The following is a 22963-nucleotide window of genomic DNA, read 5'->3' as shown; positions in this document are numbered from 1 at the left end:
TTTTCTTTAACAAAATCATCAACATATTTCAAAGGAGTACGAATTCCTTTTAAAGCACGATATAGCTTATAGATAAAAGCAGGCTTTTGAGTTCTTACGGGTTACGCTTCCTCGATGATTTCTTCTGTTGAACAACGCCTTGAGGACTAGATGGTGGAGAATGACGCGCGAGAATGTTGTGGGCTCGGATGCGATCCGGAGAAACTTCATCTTCCGTAAGATCAAAGTGAGTAGGCCCTTCACTCATTCTCTCGTGGTCCCCCTTTGCGATTCTTGAGGACTTTCTTGAAAACGACATCTTTCTCGTCAATGGAAGATTTCTTGCTTGACTTTCACGAGAAAAGATGACAACTTTTAAGATTGAACGAAGGAGACAAACGAAGTGGAGGATCGATGTTTTCTAGGGTTTTGAGAGTAAAGTGAATAGAAAAGTGAAGAGTAATCGATAGTGCTCGTTCGGTTAAAAAGAGAAGTAAACGAATCGTCACAAAGGAAATAAAATATGCCTTTTCAAAATAACCGCCTTTATCCGGAAAAATAGCTATTTCAAAAGTAACTTCCTTTTGAAAATGAATCGTTGCAAAATTTACGGTTAATAAATATAGCAACAATTTAAACAGAGTCTGATGATCGTACCTTTTCAAGATAAGATTGGAGAGAGAAAGACTTACAGTCTGAAGGTTGAGACAAGACTGTAGATAAAGTCTTATAAGCCTGAGTCTGAAGGTCTTTAGACTTTGATATCCTCATACCTCAAAATGTTGAGTCTGGTCCATATAGACTCAAATTGATTTTTGTCCAAAGGCTTTGTGAGTATATCACCGGTTGATTCTTTGAGTCAACAAATTGAATTGAGACATCTCCATTTTGAACATGATCTCTAGTGAAGTGATGTCGAATCTCTATATGCTTTGCTCTTGAGTGGAGAATTGGATTTTTGGTGAGGTTGATAGCGCTGGTGTTGTCGCAATTAATCTCCGTGCATGAGTCTTCAATTTCAAAATCTCTTAGCTGTTGTTTTATCCATAGAATTTGCGAACAGACTTCCAAGAGCTACATACTCGCTTTCGTTGTTGAAAGAGACACGTACTTTGTTTCCTTGAAAACCAAGACACGTTTCGCTTCCAAGCAACCGGCAAGTTCGAAGTGCTCTTTCTATCAACCCTGCAACCGGCCAGATCTGCGTTTGAATAACCCAGAAGATTAAAGTCTCCCTTCTTAGGATACCAAAGACCGATGCTTGATGATGAAGCGACGTATTTGATGATGTGTTTCGCAGCACCGAGATGAGATTCTCTAGGATCTTATTGAAACCTTGCAATGAGATGCAAACACTCAACAAAATATCGTGTCTAGAAGCGTAAGATAAAGAAGTGATCCGATAATGCTCATGTACAGCTTTTGATCAACTTTCTTCCCTTCTTCATCTTTGTCTATCTTTAAAGAACTTGACATTGGTATGTCGACCTTTTTGCAATTTTCCAGTCCAAACCTTTTGACAAGATCATTAACATATTTTTCTTGAAAAATAAAAGTTCCTTTCTTCAATTGCTTTATTTGAAGACCAAGAAAGAATGTTAATTCTCCCATCATACTCATTTCAAACTCATCCCGCATAGACTTTGAAAATTTCTTGCCTGAGACTTTCATTAGAGGATCCAAAAATGATATCATCCACATATATTTGTACAAGTAAGAAACTTTTGTTTTCCTTCTTGATAAATAAAGTCGTATCTACTTTACCTTTGACAAAACCATTTTGTAAAAGGAAATTACTTAACCTGTCGTACCAAGCTCGAGGTGCTTGCTTTAAACCATACAAAGCCTTTTTCAGTCAAGACCGAGTCCGGCTTCTTTGGGTCTTCAAACCCGGCGGTTGTTCCACATAAACTTCCTCATGGATGAATCCATTTAGAAATGCGCTTTTGACGTCCATTTGGAATAAACTGTAATTCTTATAACAAGCAAACGCAAGTAATAGTCGAATAGCTTCTAACCTTGCCCTTTGGAGCGTAAGTCTCATCATAGTCTATTCCTTCTTCTTGCATATATCCCTTGGCCACGAGTCTTGCTTTATTTCGTACGACTTTCCTTTTCTCGTTCATCTTGTTTCTGAACACCCATTTGGCTCCAACAATGTTTTACCTTTTGGTTTCGATGTCAATTTCAGACATCATTTATGCTTTGAACTGTCGAGCTCTTCTTGCATAGCTTCAATCCAGCTTTCATCGATAAAGCTTCTTCTATGCTCTTTGGTTCAATTTGAAACAAGAGCCACAGCACTAGACTCTTCTCTCTTTTTGGATCTGGTGCGAATTCCTTCATTCATTTCGCCAATAATAAGATCTTTGGGATGACTGGACTTATGCTTCCAGTTACTTGTTGATTTGTCTGTTTGATGATCTCTTTCTTTATTTGGATCTTCATTAACAACCTGATGCTCGTGTTCCAGAGTCTGAGATGTTTCTTGAGTTGTAGACTTTGGAGGGTGGAGCCGGTTCGAGACTCTTCTTGATGAGTCTCGACTTGATTCATCTTGCGTTGAGTCTTGAAATTTGACATTCATTGACTCCTCTACAGATCGACTCTTCTTGTTATAGACTCGTAAGCTTTGCTTGAAGTAGAATATCCAAGGAAGATACCTTCATCGATCTTTCTTCAAACTTACCAACTCGATCTTTTGCATTTTTCAATATGAAACATTTGCAACCAAATACATGAAAGTATGAAACAATAGGCTTCTTTTCTTTGAATAACTCATAAGGGGTTTTCGAAGAATAGATCTTAAGAAGACTCTATTGATGATATAGCAAGCTGTTGAAACAGCTTCAACCCAAAATCGAGAAGAAATTTTACTCTCAATTAGAAGAGTTCTAGCCATTTCTTGAAGAGATCTGTTCTTTCTTTCCACAACTCCATTTTGCTGAGGAGTATATGGAGAAGAAAACATATGTTTACAGCCAGATTCATCACAGAATTTTGTAAAATCTTGATTTTCAAATTCTCCTCCGTGATCTATTTTTATACAAGAGTTTACACAAACTTTTTCATTTTGAACCTTTTTAGCAAATTTTTCAAAATACGAAAAGGTTTCGGACTTACTTGAGAGGAAATATACCCAAGTAAAACGGGAGTAATCATCAACAATTACTAAGCAATACTTCTTACCCCCAATACTCTGAGTCCTGGTTGGTCCGAAGAGATCCATATGCAACAACTGTAGTACATGTTTAGTAGAGACATAATTTATTGGTTTGAATGAATTTCTTACCTGCTTTCCCAGAATACATGGAGTGCATGAATCAGTCTTTTGGTATGGCAATTTGGGTAGACCTCGAACAAGCTGCTTTGATGAGATTTTGGCTAATTGTTTCATGTTGACATGACCAAGCTTTTTGTGCCATAAGCTTGCTTCGTCTTGAATTGAGATAAGACATTGCGATTCATTTGGTTTCACATCCAGAAAATAGATGTTTCCATGTCTTCGACCCAAAAAAGATTGAGTAGAGTCTTTACCGACTCCAGAACATGTTCCTTCTTGAAAGAAGATCTTGAAACCAAAAGTATCACACAATTGACTAATGCTGAGAAGATTGTAATTGAGTCCTTCCACCAAGGAAACATTACTTATTGTGAGAGTCCCAATTTTCACGGTTCCAAATCCCACAATACTTCCTTTGTTGTTTCCTCCAAATGAAACTTTTCCACCATTTACTTGAGCAAGCTTTATAAAGCAATTTGAGTCTCCTGTCATGTGTCTTGAGCAACCGCTGTCAAGATACCACTTTACCTGTTTCTTGATGGAGACCTGCATTTAATAAAGAGTCTCAAGCTTTCTTTGGTACCCAAACTTTCTTGGGTCCTTTGGTGTTAGTAAGATAAAAGTATTAGCCCATACTCTTTTAATAGGTTTCCATACCAAAGGACACTCTTTTTCAAAGTGTTCCTTCCGTCGCACTTAGAACATCTGAGAGAATTTCTTCCTACAGGTTTTACAAAGACTTTCTTGAAATGATTTTTGTAAACTTCACTCAAAAGCCTTTTCTTAATTCTTTCTTTTACTTTAGGAAAATCAATCAATGGAATTGTTTCTTCGTCATACCTAGACCAGACTTATTGAAGTAAGGTCTTTGTCTTTGAAAGAATTTTCTCAAGTTTTTCAGACCCTATTGAAAATTTCTTTGATATATTTGATAAGTCTGTTTTCAAGAAAGCATTTTCTTTTAAAAGATTTCCTTCTTTTCTTTAAGATTAGAAACAGACGAGTCTAAGCTTTTAACTCTTTCTCGTTAAAACATTTTCCTTTTGTTTTAGAGCTAAGTTTTCCCTTTTAATTTGGAAATACTTTTGAGAGAAGTCTTAAGACTTAAGCATAGTTCATCAATATATTTAGAAACTTTGACAGGAATCTTAAAATTACTTGCCTCAAATTCATTGTCTGAGTCTCATCCTGAGTCTGATCCAGAGTCTGAGTCTGATCGTGCCATCAGATATAGATTTGCATATTCATTATCACTTTCTTCACACTCAGTATCACTCTAGGTTTCAGCTTTGAGAGCTTTTCGAAACTTTTCAGCTTTTCCTTTCTTCTACTTGAAGAGGACGGTTGGGTCCGATGTGTCCCTTCTTCTTGCATTCAAAGCGGACTACATCTTTATTTGGTTCCTCATCATCAACAGACTTGGTCTGCTGTCTTTGAAAGCCTGGTTTCTTTGAGTTGAACCTTCTCCCTTTTCTATTTAGTTTTCTGAATCTTCTTATCATGAGAGCAAGCTCCTCATCGTCCATATCATCTTCGAGAATGTAACATCAGAATCATCATTTGATTTTAATGCAATGGATTTCTTACCTCTTGGATCTTCTTCTTCATTGATCATTTCCACTTCATAGGACTGAAGTGTTCGATCAGCTCATCACGAGATAGTGGCATAATTCTCTGCGTCTCTCTTATCGAAGTCTTTATGTGATTCCAATCCTTGGAGAGTCCACTTGAAGCTTGTTTACCTTCATAGGATCGAAGTTGGTTGACCTTGATTGTCAAGACCATTCACAATATCTGTAAAACGACTAAACATGTCGAGATATTGATTCTCCCGGTTTCATTCTAAAGGCTTCATATTGACCAAGAAGAATGTTGATTCTTGTTTCCTTCACTCGATCTGTTCCTTCATAGGTGATATGCAATCTGTCCCAAACTTCTTTTGCTGTACCACAAGAAGATATTCTATTATACTCAGTTGGTGATAAAGCACAATATAAGGAGTAAATTGCTTTTGCATCGAGTGTTTGTCTTTTGGTTATTTCTTCCTGAGACAATCCGCTGGATTCTTCAGTATCTTTTCCTCTTTCGAGACCGATGCAAATGGTAGGAATAATTCCTTTTTCTACAACATCCCATTCCGAGGATCCTTTGATCGTAGGAAAGCTTTCATCTTGTTCTTCCAGATGTTGTAATCCTTTCCATCAAAGTAAGGTGGTCTGGTATTGCTTTGCCCTTCCATCAGCCCTGGTGCTAGCATACTAGCCATGGATCTTTTACTATGAAGTAAAACACTTCAAATAAAGTAAGCACACGGGCTCTGATACCAATTGATATAGCTAGTATAAACACCTAGAGGGGGGTGAATAGGCGCACAAACAATTTTTCTTGAATACGGAAGCAATTCTTAACAGATTGAAATACGTTTGAAGTAAAGAGAGTAAGGAAGAGAAAATTAAACACAGGATTTATAGTGGTTCGGCTTATTCCAAGCCTACGTCCACTCTTCAAGACGACAGCCCCACCGGCTGGATTTCACTATAATCAAAAGAGAAGTTACAGCACAGCTTTGCCTTGATTCCACAAAGTGTAGATGTTCTACCACACCTCCTCAAGGTCTCTCACAAATATAGACTCTCTTTTGTATACAAGTATTCGCTCAAGAGATTTATCTAAACAAATGGGAGCTTCGACTTTGGAATTCTTCTATCGCGCACACCTCGAACAACTAAGAACGACTTCCTTATATACTCCTTTATGCCATCATATCCGTTGGCACTTACCAAAGGAATTCCTCCAATCTAACCGTTGGACAGAATCAATTAGGAATATTGTTCGAGTTATTAAAGGAACATGTTGATAGCCCATCAATCCTGTTCGCCCATACAATCAGGATCTCGGTTTCCATAAGTAGAACCTTCCAATAATATATAGACAATCATCGAATCTTCAGTCATTGAATCAATCTTGATCAATCCAAGGATTCGATACGTCTTCTCCACCACGAGATCTTCTACGAGATGATAAGATTAAATCTGAACAAACCACTTAGTTCTGGATAACCTTTCTTCAACGGATTCGAGACTGTCAATGAGGATAGACTTTGAGTCTTGAGTCTGGCTGTCCGGAAGTCTTCAGACTTTAAACTGACAGAGTCTGCAGACTTTCAGACTAGACTGAAGGATACGTTTTGTCAACTTCAAAACTCTTCATGAGGATTTCTCCAACACGTGGGACCCATGATTTTGGTATTTCTGTCATTCCGACCATCAACGGTGTGGATGAAGCCGAAGGAGGGGTGGATTTAGAGCCGCACCTTGAAATTATTCCATGAATATGTACTCTGGGCTTTTCACGAAGGAAAAAGTTCACGCTATTCTTTTTCTCTTTTGCAAGTTACGCTATTTCATCCGGTGGATTAACTGAGCATGAAGTAAGATGGAGATGCAGTTGGCCTTGCTATATATTCGTGCCTGAAGTTGATCGTGAAGCACCACCAGACCATTGTTTCACCACAAAAGCATCAGCTCGCAACCTCCTCTCAAACACTTCTCAGCCCCCGCTTTTGCTTTTGGAAATGGCGGAAGCGGTTCTCTTCAGCCTTTTGCCACCGACATACTGAAAAGCCTCGAGAGTTCTTTTTTCACATTTATGCATAAACATGATTGATGCAAGCAATTCGGAAGAGCTTATAAATTTTCACCAAACCATCGAAATATTATATTTAATAAAATCAGGTATGGGGAAAAACAAAAGATGATTCATTGATTATTAAACATATGAATTAAAAGCCATAAGTAATTACTCAATTTCCTAGCAATCAAATTTTGTTTTCATCCATTCCTTACTCGAGAGTTCTTTTATAAAATATATGCAGGAACGTGATTGATGCACGCAATAACCGGAAGGCCTCATGAAGTAGTAACTAATTATATGGTGACTATGTGAACACTAAATAAAGCAAAAATGGAATTCCTAAATTGCGAAAGATCAGGTAACATGCAACCTATTTTCCCCATATAAGTTACCCTTGAGAAAAGAATTATGAGCAAAATAATGTAATTAGTATTTAAATTACAATTCTCTCGTTAGCAGCCCTATATTAGATATTATGACATAAAAACATATAAAAAAGCTAATTAATGTTTGACAGCAGAAAGAAAGGAAAAATTAAAACAATCGCAATGTTGCAATAGTATATAAGTAGTTTAAAAAAACGTCTCTAATTATAAGAATATGTAGCCTAATATACTGGAAACTACTTAGAGATTTGTTACTTAAAAATGTGCGTTGTAATATTTTCACCTTTGTCGATATCATAAATATAAAAGCTTCATTAAACTTATATGATTTTCCAAAATGCCAACTTAGTTACAACAAAATCTACTTCAACTAGTTTTATAATATTCAGACCCAAAATAAAACTAGTATAATGGAATATACATAACGGCCCAAAATTGAATCGAGACCTTGGCTTCTCTCTACCTCTGGGTTGGGCTGGACTGACCCAAATAGTCTTTTGTTTCCACCACCCTTCACCCCCATTGCCATTTTCACGCCGCCGTCCATAACCCTGCTCTCAAACGCGACTCGAGCTCTCTTACCTTCTTGGCGAACCAATTCACAAAGTTGCCCATTCTTTGAAAGCAACAATTTCAGAAGAAAAATTGCTAAGAATTGAAGTTTGGATCAGGTTGAGTCTAGCCTAGGTTGGGTTGGGCATGTGTCGTTAAAATTGCAACATAATAAATTAGTATATAAATTAAATGGGTAAATTTGATTCAAACCATTTTTAACCTAACCCACTCGTTCAATGGTCTATGTTTAAGCCTCATTCACCAGCAATTAAAGAGAAAAAGTCATCGCTGGGGGCATCAGCTTCTATCTCAGTTGTTAGTTCTCTAAATGAGAGTGAGAGATGCTCAAACGAGAAGAATGGTAGTTTGGTTTCTTCCCATGCTTCTTTATTTTCTCCTGTGGTTCATTGGCTCATTTTACTTCCTTTGTCGTTAGGAATAATATTCTTTTTTATACTCTATAATTGAGAGAGGTAGTATACAATTGATGTAGCTAAAGATTACTCCAAGAAAGGACCTTTAATGTCTTCAGTTAATGTAATATTATTATTATTTTTTTTTTTTGAAAAGAATGTAATATTCTTTAGGTTGACAAGAGGACACCTAAATTTGTCGGGATTAACGTTTTTTGGCGAACCTTTTGCATCACATTGAGCAATTAGTGGCCTTTTCTTAAGCTCTAAAACTGAGAAAAGTACCAAATAAGTCTTAAATCTACTGTATTAGTACAAATTCAGTTATAAATCTTTCAATTAGACCTATTTAGTTATAAACATTTTCACATTTGTTCCCTTCTCTCTCTCTTTCTCCCTACTGCAACTCAACTTTCACTGTGAATGTATATTTCTAGGAGACGAGTTTGGATAATGAACTGAATGTTATGGAGACATTGCAATGCACGATTTGATGTCGTCTCAGCCGTTGGATCAATCATTTTGTCATCTTAATGCGATGCTGACTCTATTAGATCAATTAAGTTTCAGATACCGTCGCGTCATAATGGAAACCTGCTGTTTCATGGAAATTCTAAGTGTACATAGATTTTTGCCTTGCAGTTGATTCTAGTTATCACTCAATGAGTCGATGGCTGACAAGAATTCCGCTTTTTATCCTTGCCCGCCAATATACAAGTTCAAAATCCGAAGCTGAACCAAATAGAGATGTTCCTAAAAGCACAATTTTTCTCGTGGTAGATTAGTGTTTTAGCTGTCATACGAGTATCCAGCACAGTTTAATCTAAAGATGGCATTTTTCTTTCCATTTAAGAGAGGTATCTGGTAAATTTCCTCTCCCTCTACTTTGTGTTCTTATTTAGGTTCTGATTTTGTTTGAAAAGGATCGTTGTTTTGAGAGTTGTGTTGGTGCTATCAAATGAAGCAATATAAGCGTCAAGGACCGAGCAGTGAAGGCAATCCTGTTCTTTGGTAGTTTTACATAGATGAACATACGGACTGACTTTTAATTTCAGATGCTAACACATAAAAAAATTGCCTCTCCACTAACAGAGCCAATGAAGAGATATCCCACCTAATACCATGAATATCCCTAGCCCGTTATCTCCTCATCTTCGTATTCACAAGGTGTACAGCCTGAAGGGCAGAAGTTCCATGTACGCCGTTGGAAATGTAATAGGCAGTGTAGTTTGGAAGTGTAGTCTCCTTGTAGATTGGTGGGTTGTCTGCTGATGTTAATTCGTTGATGGCTCCATGCAGCCTTGAAGATGGCTGAGGAGTGTGGCCGAAAAAGCACGGCACCACAACTCTCGGGCCTGTCTTGTTTGCCACGGCTCGGTGCTCAATACTCTTAAACTGGTCGTTTGTTACGAGCTGCATATGCAACAATTAGTGAACCGTTCTCGGTCTGTTAGTTCTCAGGTGAAAAATGAATGGACATAGTTTCTAGATATAGCTATAATTGCTGTGTTCATGTTGATGAATACAGAAAACTGCAGAATTTCTAGGACCCACATTGACCGCTTCTGTTGGAAGTGCTCCACATACATATCTCGTTTGGACAATTTTGAACCTGTCATTGTGAGGGCTAGCACAATACAACCGAGTCAAAATTAAGTTTGGATTAGTCAAATAGCTCTGTCCGTATACTTGATGCACAAGGCATTTGGGAATGATAAACGCAGATTCGTCCTACCAAGAAAAGTGCAGATTATGAAGAAATTATGCTATTGCTACAGGGAAGATGCCATGGTAAATTATTGAGAGCTCTTTAACCAGCTTAGCACATGAGAAAGTACAGTAATGAGGAGGAGAAGAGGATTGTAGTATATGGACCAATCAAAACACGGTTTCAGAGAAGTTCAGAGATGAACAATGATATTTGGCCAAAGCTACTTACCTGCAAAAGATCTCCGCTGTGGAATGTCGATCCACTAGTTCTCTTGAAGCAGTTGAAGTCCTCGGATTTGATCTTGGAGGAGAATCGCGAGGAAGTCATTGCCTGATGCTTTTGTCACACCCAGGGTCAACTCGGGCTGTGGGCATGGCAGATGGTAGGGGCACATGATCGCGTGTCCCCTTCCACACTCCATCTCCTTCAAGTGATTTGGGTGGAGTTCTGGGGCTTCTGATAAGAGCTCAAACAGACGAGAGCCCAGTCTCGCCACACGCTTTGAGTACTACATCAGCCTTTCTCTGCCAAAGATGTTGCGATGCAAAGTATTGTCGGGCGGCCAGACGAATATGCAGGGGACCTGGGTGATCCCAGTGTCCACAAGGCCTTTGACTCCATCTTTCGTCTCGTCGAACGCTCACAATTTGCGCGCGCGGTCACGTTCGTCGTCTGTGGAAGTGACCATTGTGTTTTCTATTACAAGGGATTACCCTGTTTGAGAGAGTTAGGTCTAAATGAAGTTCGCTTTACATGGTTATATAGCGGTGATAGTGGATATTCGTCATTGTTGATCTAGAGAAGAGGCTAAATGCAAGGGTTATGAAGGTCGTCGAGGAAAGCGAGGGATATCAAGGTTGTCGAGAACATATTTTTAAGGGAAAGTTGGTCCAAGAAGAGATCGAACAAAACTCAAGAATTCCTTGTTTCTCGTCTATGACAATTGTCGCCAGGTCCTCGAAAGCACATACTAAAGGAATCAGGAATCTCCAAGGAGAATAGGGATGATGTAGAACGTTTTCCAATAGGCATTTTTGCCTGATAATTAGATAGAATGGATTTTAACGATTTCATCACATGTTCAGATCCCATGCATTCTCATTTTTGTACGAACAAACATGATTAACTGAAGTTTAGGCTATGAAAAAAGCTTGTAAATGTTTGCTTAAATATTGAATCATTGTATTTAATATAATGAAGCCTGATGAAATATATATATATATATATATATATATATATAAATTAGTTATTTAAGTATATTTATTGAAAACCATAAGTAACAAATTAATTTCCTGACGAGAATATCCTTTTTTTATTTCATTCATTCCTTACTTCAGAGTTTTTATTACACTTATATGCATAAATGTGATTGATTCACGCGATATCGAAGAGCTCTTGAATCAATAAGTAATAATACAGTGACTATTTAAAACTATAAGCAATGCAAAAACTGGAGATCCAAATATAACATGATTTCCTATTTTTCCACACATAAGTTACCCTTGAGAAGAGTACCAAAGTAATAGTAGTAGTAATAGTAGTAATAGTAGTAATAGTAGTAGTAGTAGTAGTAGTCAACAACACTAATAATTATAATCCAATTAGTATTTACAAATTAGCGTACTCTCATGAGCAGCCCTATATTAGGTATTACGACATCAAAACAAATACAAAATGTTCGTAAAATCCAACCACAAAATTAAACTAAAATAATTGCTACGTTGCAATACTTCTATTTTATGTAGTTAAAAAAAAAAATCTCAAATCATATGAATATGTACACCAACATATTTGAAGTTACGTAGAGATGCATTTCTTAGAAATTTTCATTTTATTTTCGTCTGTGTCAATATCATAAACGTATAGTTGTGTTAAACTTGTATACTTTTTCAAAATTCCAACTAAATTATAAACAAAACTATATATAAACTGTTTCTGTATAAGTCGCCAGTTCTCTTTCGCTCTGGGAGACAGCGAGAGACTCTCGCACGAGAAGCTCTTCGACCTCGCTTCGCTTCGGCCACGGTGATCATCTCCTCTCTCTTCTCTCCTGATGTCTGCTCGAGTCGTCATGCTTATTCACTGAATCTCTTGCAATTTCATTTTTTTTTTTTTTTTTTTTTTTTTATGTTTTTTCAGAATTATTTGAAGACGGCGATCCCTTCGCAGCTAATCTCGGAGAGAGGCTCCAACCTCGTAGTCATCAACCCACTTTCCCCCCTCTCTTATATTGAATAGCTCGACTCGTTGAATTCTGTAGCTTGAACGCGGCTCGTCTCTTCCTTTTGCTTTTTATAGGTTCTGCGAACATCAGAGTGGGCCTCGCTCAGCAGGACGCGCCTTTCATCGTTCCACACCGCATCGCCCGATACACCAGCCAGGTCCCCAAGCGAAACGTGCAGGATCGGGTCCCACATTGTTCGCGACTTCCCTTTTCTTTTGTTCGGTTTTCCGTGTGTGTTTGGGTTTGGCATTGCGGGGTTTGCGTTGAGCTGAGCGTTTTCTAAATTCGCTGCGTTTCCTTCTGCTTCGTTGTTGTTGTTATTTTGGAGTTTTTAGATGCTCAGTTCTCAAGTTACCTCGGCGCAACACATGGATCGAGAGAAGGCGTATAATATCGCGAGTTTACTTCTGCTGTCTGTCTTTAGTTGTGACAATGTAAATTGCTTTACATTTTCTCGTTATTAACTTGTGGGTTAGTGTATCTCAGATGGCTTCATTGTTGAAGATTCCATTCTTGGACGAGGAGGTCACGAAATATGGCTCTTTCCAGCGCAAGGTCTGTAAGCTTTTTGGAAAAAGGTTGCCCTTAGTTCTTCATCGCCTGAGTTGAGCTGCTTTCTCGATCCTACTTGATCTTTACAATGATATGGAAAACTTAGAGGAGGGCTTTTGTGTGAACTTCACTGGTTTCATCGTCCAATTATCTTTTTATTCTGTCAGTTGAGTCGGCTACTCGAAGGTTTAGTATTTAAGCGATTCCCTCAACTTGTTTTTTGTTTAAAGTATTTTCGTTTCTATGAGCGTACAAAGTCCTCTGAGGAAGTTTTGTTTCTCTGATGGTTAGTAAAGGACTTGAATTATTTTAATGTCTTTTCCTTGATAACTTTGTACTTTCTCTCTACTTGTTCTATGTAAATGTATACTGCATCGTTATCCAAGAGGAGACTCTGCTGAGGCACCGCCCCCTGGATGTAGTATATTCTAGAATATAAGTACTGTCAGCTCATTTCCTGCCGCCCAAAAACATACACATTTACACAAACAAATTACTAAATGATCCATCCAGTGCCACCCAAAAAAGAAAAAGAAGTGCATCCAAAGTGCTTGGATGTCTATATGTCTATGTAAGGACGTGTATTTGAATGGCCCTTGCTTCCTTTTATTTGTATTGTTTTGAAGTCTTCCGTTTCTAATGCATCATGATATTTGTTATTGGAGCTCGTCTATGATTGTGTCGGGCAAACCCATTTCCTTGTCAGTGTGTTTTCACAGTGAAAGAAAAACTGACATACTTGTTATGCAGATGGGATGCGTTGATGTTTATAATCCACAGAATGTTAGGAAAGACTCAGTCTTTGCTTGAACAGATTTGTATGACAAGCAAAGTTCACTTCGGTAACAGGTCTATATATAACTTTTATTCCCACTTAGTGGGATAATGATTCTTTTGAGTTTGTTGTCATCACTTTGGCTCATACCTTTTATCTTTCTCTTGTTGCTAATGTTATCTGCTTCTGCTAATTGATATGTCATAGACTCAGAATTTAAAACCACTCTGCCAGATCATGGACCGGGCCGTCTATGCAAAGAAAATTGGCAACATAGAACTTTCCTTCCCTTTTCTAAGATTTGATGAAGTAGTATAGGCTTCAGTGGCTTATATGGTCGTAACAATATAAGATTCTTAGCTTTTGTCTGCACTGGAGCATGTTTTCAATAGACTAGATAACTAGGATAGCGACACTCAGCCACGAAAAAGTGATCATTTCTATGTACATTTTGGAACTTAGTAGAGAAATTATATAGTAGATACAAAATAAAAATTCCAAATGATTTTCTTGTTTCTAATCTGGAGTACCAGGGATGATAATTAGCTTAGATGATTAACATGCCATGTAATGAAAACTGTCATTAAAAATTGTAGATAGCTGGCAGGATGGTGCATTCTGTCGATGTTAGGAACTTCTGACCGTCAACCTTAAATCATGTCTGAAGTTGATTTTACATGCAAATGCTTGTTCTGATTATTTCTCAATGAGCATACTATATAGTTCTGCCCCCTGTACAGAAGAGTCTGTACCAGCTTATGTTTTGAAGCAGAAGCATCCAGTGTCAATGGCCCTAGCCTGTAGTCAGTCTACTGAAATTGTTCTGTTGGGTGCATAGTGCGTTGTTTTGTTTAAGGATGTGTGGAGTTGACAAGGAGATGGATTGTTTTCATTTTATTTCTTGCTATTCAATGATATGTGGAGTTGGCTCCCAGCTAGAGCAAAGGTCTTGGGCATTTTATAAGTAATCAAGGTTGCTAAAATGACCGACAGAGTTTGTGGAAGCATCCCTCTTTCCTCTGCAACTCCATGTCACCTGCATCTATGATTGCCGAGCTATATGAATAATCAAGTTTACATTTTTATACAATGGTTGTGTAATGCAATATGATTTTTATGCTGATATAGAAATCTGCAGCATGTGCTTCTTTATATGACTTTCAACTTTGCTTCGCAGATAGCTAAAAGGACAAAGACTTGCCTAGTACTCCATTGGATAATTTGTGGCGAGGAAGCTCTGAAAATTTCACCCATAGAGCTGTGCTGTTTGCACCGTCCTATCTGAAGTGGTCATTTTAACATTGGGCCATGCTATTTCCGCCCTGGTTTTTGCTTTAAAACTCCTTTTTACAGTGTTTTCCTATATGGCCCCTGTTGTCCCTCTTTTGGTTTGACTGCTTCCTTTTCTTTCCTTGCTGGTCCCACCTTCTTCTTTCTTCTTCTCTTTGTTCTCTCTCTTTTCAACTCATGGTGATGTTGATCTAAAGGAACCTATGCCCGACTGCAGATGCCGGCTTCACTACATTATATTCCTTCTTTCAAAAGTATCCAATGCTCTGTAATTGATATCCTGTTAATGTGGTGCTTACTGACTGTAATGCTTAGATATGCACCCTGCAGATGCAATTTTCTTACCAAAGAAACTTGTGCAAGTCCCTCAACCTGCTTGCCAGCGAGATCCCACGGACTTTGTCAGGAGGATCCCAAATTCTCCTTCAAAGAGTTTGCCGGCAAGCTGGAGTCTGTCGTGCTGATGAACCAGGATGAGAAGTCGTTCAACGGGAGCCGAACCTCTTTTTCAGGAATTTTAAATGTGTGCATTTTGAACAGATGTTGTAAGAAACCTCAAAATGAAAGAAACAGATGATTGGATTTTCAACAAAATCTAGTCTTGGATTATGCACAGAGAATCAAGATGGTTGATTTGATCACATCTGAACTAACCTGTGAAACTGGTGAGAAATATTGTGGTCCAATTAGTACAGCCTCAAATTGACTTAAAATGGCATCTTCCTTTTTGCTATGAATTACTAAAACATAAGCACGAATCATATTGTTTTCTAATGATATAAAATTTTCTGGTAAAAAAAAATTTAGCTACATAATTTATATTGGTCATTCCCTCAGATTTGCCACACTTCCTCTTCGTCATCTAAGGTATCATAGGTCGAGACATCCAATGTTTTTGCAATAAAAGTAGGAATCTGACAGTCATTTTCTTCTTATTTAATCCTAAAACATACATCAACCATAGACTTAGATGGACAATGAGAATGCAATAGGTATCAGAGTGATAACCATGAACAAGCTCTATGAAAGGTAAACACTTACCGCATGATGCGACAAATGCAGAATAGTCTCGAAAGATATCTTTAGCGAACTTGATTACGTCTTCAGCTGATTCCGCCTATAGCTTTGCCAAGATTTGCTAGGATCGAGACTTGTTTGAGGTAGTCGACGGGATCAACCTCGATCCAAGGCAAGGCTGCGAGGGCTCAGCAGCAGCCTCCATTTCCAATCACTGGGAGGTGCCGGCAATGAGGAGATATGGAAGAGAAGGAGGTGGGGGTGGTTGGGGGGGGGTGGTGTGCATACTACGGCCTTCGCTGCCCCTAGCTCCGCTCTCGCCTTTCTTAATCAACTCACTCCCGGCTTCAAGAGTTGAGAACTTTTCCGACTCTTTGATGCTCGTCGTGACCTTTCCCAACTTGACGGGGTACACTGTTACCCCCCTTGAATAATTTGGCAGCGCGTCGCCAGCATCATCCTCGTCATGTCGCTGGCATCATCCTCTCAACTGACCACAATGACCAGATGTTGTTCAGTGAAATTTCCCAGCTGTAGCCGCATGCACCGCGTCAGACCTCGCATCTCCATGTCTCGCTTTTCGTCTTCAAATTCATTCGAGCAATTACAGCGGCGTGGGCTTAGAGGTTGTGCGGACGGAGACAGAGGCGCATACCCGAGGGGCGGGCAGAGAATTGTGCTAAACCGCGAGCTTCCTGTAATTCGAAGCGGAGTAGTACTCAGGATTGATCACAATGAGCTTCGCTCTGGTGTCGAGACCTTCCTTCGTGTATCTGAGAGCAACATCACATCACGATTAGTTAAAAAAAAAAACTGACCAAAAGAAACCGTTCCACGCTTGTATGACGCATCTGATCTTGCAGAGGAGGCCAGGACAGAATGGAAATGGGCTTCGGAGCTGTCCGAGTCTGACCATGCATTTTTTCCCCGGCGGAGAGGGAGAGAGGAAGTGTGAACTTGGAACCAAAGAGAGGCTTAAGGATTGAGGAACCTGTTGAACTTGAAACTGAGCCTTCTGATCAGACAAAATTGAGAGAGAAACGCGCGACCCATGATTTTGGTATTTCTGTCATTTTAACCATCAAGGGTGTGGATGAAGCCAATGGAGGGGCTGGATTTAGCGCCGCAACTTGAAATCATTCCATGAATATGTACTTTGGGCTTTTCACAAAGAAACGACTGGTTCACAATATTCTTTTTCTCTTTTGGAAGTTATGCTATTTCATCCGGTGGATTAACTGAGCATGAAGTAAGATGGAGATGCCGTTGGCCTTGCCATATATTCGTGCCTGAAGTTGATCGTGAGGCACCACCAGACCATTGTCTCACCACAAAAGCATCAGCTCTGCAACCTCCTCTCAAACACTTCTCAGCCCCCGCTTTTGCCTTTGGAAATGGCAGAAGCAGTGCTCTTCACCCTTACCAACGACATACTGAAACTCGCCGGTTCCAACATCTTTTCGAAGATCCAACTTGCACGAGGTGCGAGGTATGATCTCAAACGTCTCAAGTACACCGTCAAGACCATCCAAACTATGCTTTTGGATGCCGAGAAGAAACAATGGGAGAGCAAGCAGGTCAAGCTCTGGCTCGTGAGGCTGAAGGACGTGTTGTACGACGCACAGGACTTGCTGGACGATGTCGCAACCGAAGATCTGAGGCGGAAGGTCACTCCCGGAAACAATATGTCAAACTTCTCCAAATCAAATCAGCTAGCACAGCCCTACAAAGTGGCTAAAAGGATTCAGGAAATTAGGAAGAAACTGGATTGGATTGCAAAAGATAGGGAGTTCCGCTTAGAGGAGCATCGGAGTGAGGCAAATGTTGCTATTGTGAGGAGGAGGACAACCGACTCTTTTGTGCGGAAGGAAGATATAATTGGTAGACAAATTGATGAGGGGAAGATCATGGAATCTTTGCTTGATTCCTCCTCCAGAGGGAGTGTTTCAGTTGTTCCCATAGTCGGTATGGGAGGAATTGGAAAAACCACACTTGCTCGGCTGGCGTACAACAATGACGAAGTGACAAAATACTTCGAGCTTAAGATGTGGGTGTGTGTATCTGATGTCTTTGATCGGGATTTTCTCATCAAAGAAATACTGAAATCTGCCCGAGATAAGTATAAAGGGGATCCTGAGACGACGGAAAAGCTGCGAGACATTGATATTAAGTGTACGGACGAATTGCCGAAACTTCTTCGTAAGGTACTGGAAGGGAAGAAATACTTGCTAGTTTTGGATGACTTGTGGAATGAAGATCACGGGAAATGGTCGGAGCTTCAAAGTTTGCTAATGGATGGTTCATTAGGGAGCAAGATACTCGTAACCACGCGCAATCAATCGGTGGTGGAGGCTATAGGTACAAAATCAGATATTTATGATCTAAAGGTCTTACCTGAAGATAAGTCTTGGGACTTATTCAAGAAAACGGCTTTCGGAGATGAGGAAGAACCATTAAACGAAAAATTGGAGCAAATAGGTCGAGATATAGTTAAAAAATGCGGTGGTGTTCCCCTTGCCATCAAAACTATAGGCAACCTTTTGTACGCCAAAAAGGAAAAGGAGTGGCTCTATTTCAAAGAGCATGAATTCTCAAAAATAGATACGTTGAACCCTGAAATAATGGAAGTTCTCAAAATCAGCTACGATCATCTTCAGCCAGGGCTAAAACATTGTTTTGCATATTGTGCGTTGTTTCCAAAAGATTATGTCTTCAATAAACAAACAATAATACAGTTGTGGATGGCACAAGGTTTTATTGAGTCATTGGATGAGCATGAAGAGATAGAAGAGATCGGGGATGATTATGTCTCAAACCTACTACGTGGGTCATTTCTTGAAGTTGAGGAGGTCAATCCTTACACTGGTAAGGTGGAAATGTTCAAGATGCACGATCTCATGCACGATCTTGCCTTGAAAGTCGTGGGAAATGAGTGCAAGATGGTCAATCTCAACAAAGGCAGTCTCGATGAAGATACTCGACATGCTTCATTTGCTTTACAATGGTTCTCGTCGCTACAAGAAGTGACTTCTCTGCTAGAAGCAGCCAATCTACGGACATTTGTCTCTTTGAAAGCATGGTCATATGTAGAAAAGTTTTCCCCAAATGAATGTCATCCGATTTTCTCCAAGTTCAAGCATTGCCGAATGTTGAAATTGAACTATGATGAATTTTGCATCCCTTCTTCGTTGGGAAGTCAGTTGAAGCACTTAAGATTTCTTGAAATTTGTGAGAATAACTTCATCAAGAGTTTGCCAGATTCAATCACGGATTTGCTGAACTTGCAAACCCTTAAAATCTCTACATGTGAGAAACTTAAAACATTGCCCAAAGATTTGAGGAAATTGATCAACCTTAGACACCTCGATATTAACAAATGTAAGTCACTTGGCTCACTGAGCTGCCTACACACCCTAAGTGAACTCTCTTCTCTAAGGACTTTGAGTCTCAGGTCGTTGAATGCATTGGATTTTGACCCTCTTCAACAATCTAGTACTACACGGCCCTTCTTCCCATCTCTTGAGAGTTTGATCCTCGACTCTTGCATAAAGGTGAAAGGATGGTGGAGAAGAAGGCGAGTGATGATAGCATATCAAAAGCATCAATCAAACAATTCACGGCTATTCTTCCAAAACTACGGTTTGTGGATATAGAAGACTGTCCCAGCTTGAATTTCGTGCCACCATTCCCCCAGGTGGAATACTTGAAGATAGATAACATAACAATGTTGGAGCAACAATTCTTGACCAATCCAAATCATCCATTAGAACCAGCAGTGGTATCCACATTCATCCCTTTCTCTAAACTAAAGCATCTACGTCTTCATCATGGAAGTTTGGAGCCGATACTTGAGACTCTACTTCGATTGGCCAATAATCTTGAGTCCATGAGACTCTATGATTGCAACCTAAAGGGTCTCTTTCATGGCATGCAGCACCTTTCCTCAATCCGAGAGCTCCACATTGAGAGTTGTGTAGGACTCAACTTAGTGTGCCAAGAAGACGAGCAAGGCATCCAATGGCAATTCCTTACAAAACTTTATGTTCTTAAAATCACCGATCTTCATGATTTGAAAGCATTGCCTGAATGGATTCAACATGCCACGAGTTTGCAATCTCTTGAGATTTCTTGTTGTTGGAATCTAAGGAGTTTGCCGGAATGGATTAAAAATTTCTCATTGCTGGAAGAGCCTGTAATATATAATTGTCCAAGCTTAACAGATGAGCACAGTAGAGGAGATGAATCGGAACGATTAGCACAGTAGAGGTACGAGAAAAGACTTATGTCACCTATCAATAGTGTTCCTTTTTCAACCATTTTACCTTCTTTATTATTTAACTAATTTCTCTCCTCTTCACTGTATATTCGCAGGTTGCAGTGCAAATATTTATTAAAAATAAGGATACTCGACGTGCTTCATTTGCTTTACAATCGTTCTCGTCGCTACAAGAAGTGACTTCTTTGCTAGAAGCAGCCAATCTACGGACATTTGTCTCTTTGGAAGAACGGTCATATGTAGAAAAGTTTTCCTCAAATGAATGTCATCGGATTTTCTCCAAGTTCAGGCATTGCCATTTGTTCAACGCTGCATATGAACTCTGTGCATGTCTTCAATGGGTTTTGCAATTAAGAACGCACCCTACTTTTGTGTCATGGAAAGGTAGAACAATGAGATAAGCATTGTATAAGATTTTCTCACTTTTTCTCTATAAGATGATGAATTTTGTCTTAGATTTTATACATTTAGTGAGTTGAATATGACTTGTTTCCTATGCCTAATGGAAAATTGAGAGCTGTTATGTTGGTTTTTTATTAAATTATGCAAAACATATTCACGACCATCTATTTTTATTGGCAAATTTTAATGTCAGTAAAAGCAGTTACTAAAAGTAGATATTGCATTGCATTGCATTGTACCTTACCAAAAAAAAAAAAAAAAAAAAAAAGTAGACATTGCATTTTCAAAAAGTATGTGCCTTTTTTAAAAATGGCATCTTAAAGACATGGAAAAGCTTCTTCAAATAGAGACATGCCGTGTTTCCAACTCTTCACATAGCGGCGATTCTATCCTTAAGTCAGACCTTGTCATGGTCTCTTAAATAGTGGATTGAAGCACTGGCTTAAATTTTTCACCAATGTTGATGTCTATCGTTCAAATTTGCAACTTCTTATTGACGAGCTTACTTGTTTTAGGAAGTTGTAGCCTTTCTTGAGTGGTCATCACACTATTAATTTTGAGTACAATCCATGAAAATTGTTTGGTCAAAATTTGGTATAACACTAGCTTTTGAAAGAATATTGTCGGGAGCGTTCTGACTGGTTATGTATTCCTTTTTTATTGTGACATGCTTTTTTCTTAAGAGAAATTAGCAATTCTTGACATTGGTTGAGATGCTTGGATATATTGTATGGACTGGTTTCATAATGGAATCTATGTTGGGAGTAGCAGAAAGTACAAGAACTCTTCCCAGATTTTCCTTAATAAGAACTGAACTTAAATTCTTGAAAGGTAAAACAACTGAGGCTTATGGCTACTTCCATTAAACTGGTCTACTGATATGCTCTCATTATGACTTGCGGGATATTCTAAGTTTATACGAGCATCTCGCACTTGGATGTTGGAAATTGCGTTTGAAGACGTCGGTTGCTGATCCCCGTGGCTCTAAATATACTTACGTGTCTACCGGGCAGCATCAGATGTTGAAGTTTTAGATCATTTTCACTTGCACAGAGGTTGCAGCAGGTGGCTTCCCTTCTACGTGATCCACGAGTCAGGTCATAAACCTGCTGTCATAAACCTGCGTGGGGTCCTCGTAAATGTTGGGTGGCGTGAAAGACCTCCACGGCACGGTTGTCCCAAAGTCATCAGGAGTTCACTTCAATCACCCTCTACAGCAGTAAGCCTATTCATGCACAATGATGGTTTTGAAGAAAAGAAATGGGAACACTCACTCCTGCTTGGGCTAAGTGGCCTTGTTATGTTCAACTTCTCTTTCCATTCCATGGAAATTAAAACAGCAATATTTCGTTCCTTGTGCATTGATGAAAAAATAATTCTTGTTCTTGACGTATTAAGCTACTCTTATTTCTTCTCTTTTTTGGGGAGAACCTATTTGGAATACAAACATGGATATCTCCAGTACTTTGACTTTTTTTACATCATCAATGACAGCTTATGCGGTTAACCTAGCCATGTTGCATTGTTATGTAATTTGAAATTTGTAATAAAATTTGTTACTGTCATTGCCGTCATTATCATTTCCTAAGAAATTAATTTTGTTGGCGAATGATTATGGCAGTAGAGGTATACATAGCGTTTTCAAAAAATATGTGCCTTATGGCATCTCAAAGACACATAATAGCTTCTAAGACATGACTTGTTTCCATGTTAATGCAAACTCGTCACATTATGGTAATTCAATCCTCAAATTGAACCTTATCATGGTCTCTGAGATAGTGTGTTTGAACACTAGTTAACTTAAATTTTTTCACCAATATTGATGTCCATCATTTAAACTTGCAACTTCTTGTTTCATGAAGTTGTAGCCTTGAGTGGTCATCACTAATAATTTGCAGCGCAATCCATGACAATTGTTTGGTCAAAATCTGATATAACCCTAGCTTTTGAAAGAATATTGCTAGGAGTGTTAAGTATTCCTCTCTTATTGCAACATGCTTTGTTCTTGAGAGATATTTGGAATTGATATTGGCAAAGATGCTTGGATACATCATATGAAATGGTTTCATAATGGAATCCATGTTGGGAGCAGCTAAAAGTACAAGGACGTTTTTATGTCCAAGCACAAGCAACATCTTACATAAATTCTTGAAAGGTAAAATAAGCGAGGCTCATGACACTCCCATCAAACTAGGTCGTATTCGATCGAGTTTGAACATCTGTATTCTCCTTCCAATTTTCCTTTAAGTTTCCTTAGCGCCCTCGGCAAGAGTATATCTTATGCTATGTTTGTCACTTCATTTGCTCGGTTCAGAAAGCAAAATGTTAGAGCATAACAGCGGTATGTGGATCTCAGTGGTTGGCCTTTACCTTTCCCGTTTGAGTTACAGATCAAAGTTTCCACAAAAATCGACCAGCTCGTCATCAATGAATTTCTTCGCCCTCTCCTTCTTTATAAGTTGACAGA

At 38.9% G+C, this 22963-nt stretch overlaps 1 protein-coding gene and 1 long non-coding RNA gene across 2 annotated transcripts; both read left to right on the top strand.

Annotated features, from left to right (window-relative positions):
• The first annotated feature begins 13011 nt into the window (after positions 1-13011).
• LOC120294679 lies at positions 13012-15418 on the top strand. Its single transcript, XR_005551913.1, has 2 exons — positions 13012-13585; positions 14689-15418. It is a non-coding gene; the product is annotated as an uncharacterized LOC120294679 (long non-coding RNA).
• Positions 15419-17212: 1794 nt separating this feature from the next.
• Positions 17213-19471, top strand: LOC104417244 (putative disease resistance protein RGA3). Its single transcript, XM_039315737.1, has one exon. It carries the CDS (start codon positions 17213-17215, stop codon positions 19469-19471), a length of 2259 nt encoding a protein of 752 aa, XP_039171671.1.
• The last annotated feature ends 3492 nt before the right edge of the window (positions 19472-22963 follow it).

Source organism: Eucalyptus grandis, chromosome 6 (assembly GCF_016545825.1).
Source record: "Eucalyptus grandis isolate ANBG69807.140 chromosome 6, ASM1654582v1, whole genome shotgun sequence".
NCBI lineage: Eukaryota > Viridiplantae > Streptophyta > Magnoliopsida > Myrtales > Myrtaceae > Eucalyptus > Eucalyptus grandis.
Note: the sequence above shows the minus strand (reverse complement) of the source record. Positions and strands in the feature narration are given on the sequence as shown.

Bases quoted from the DNA above. Each gene is read 5' to 3' on its own strand.
- LOC104417244 (XM_039315737.1), top strand. From the start codon at position 17,213: ATGGCAGAAGCAGTGCTCTTCACCCTTACCAACGACATACTGAAACTC.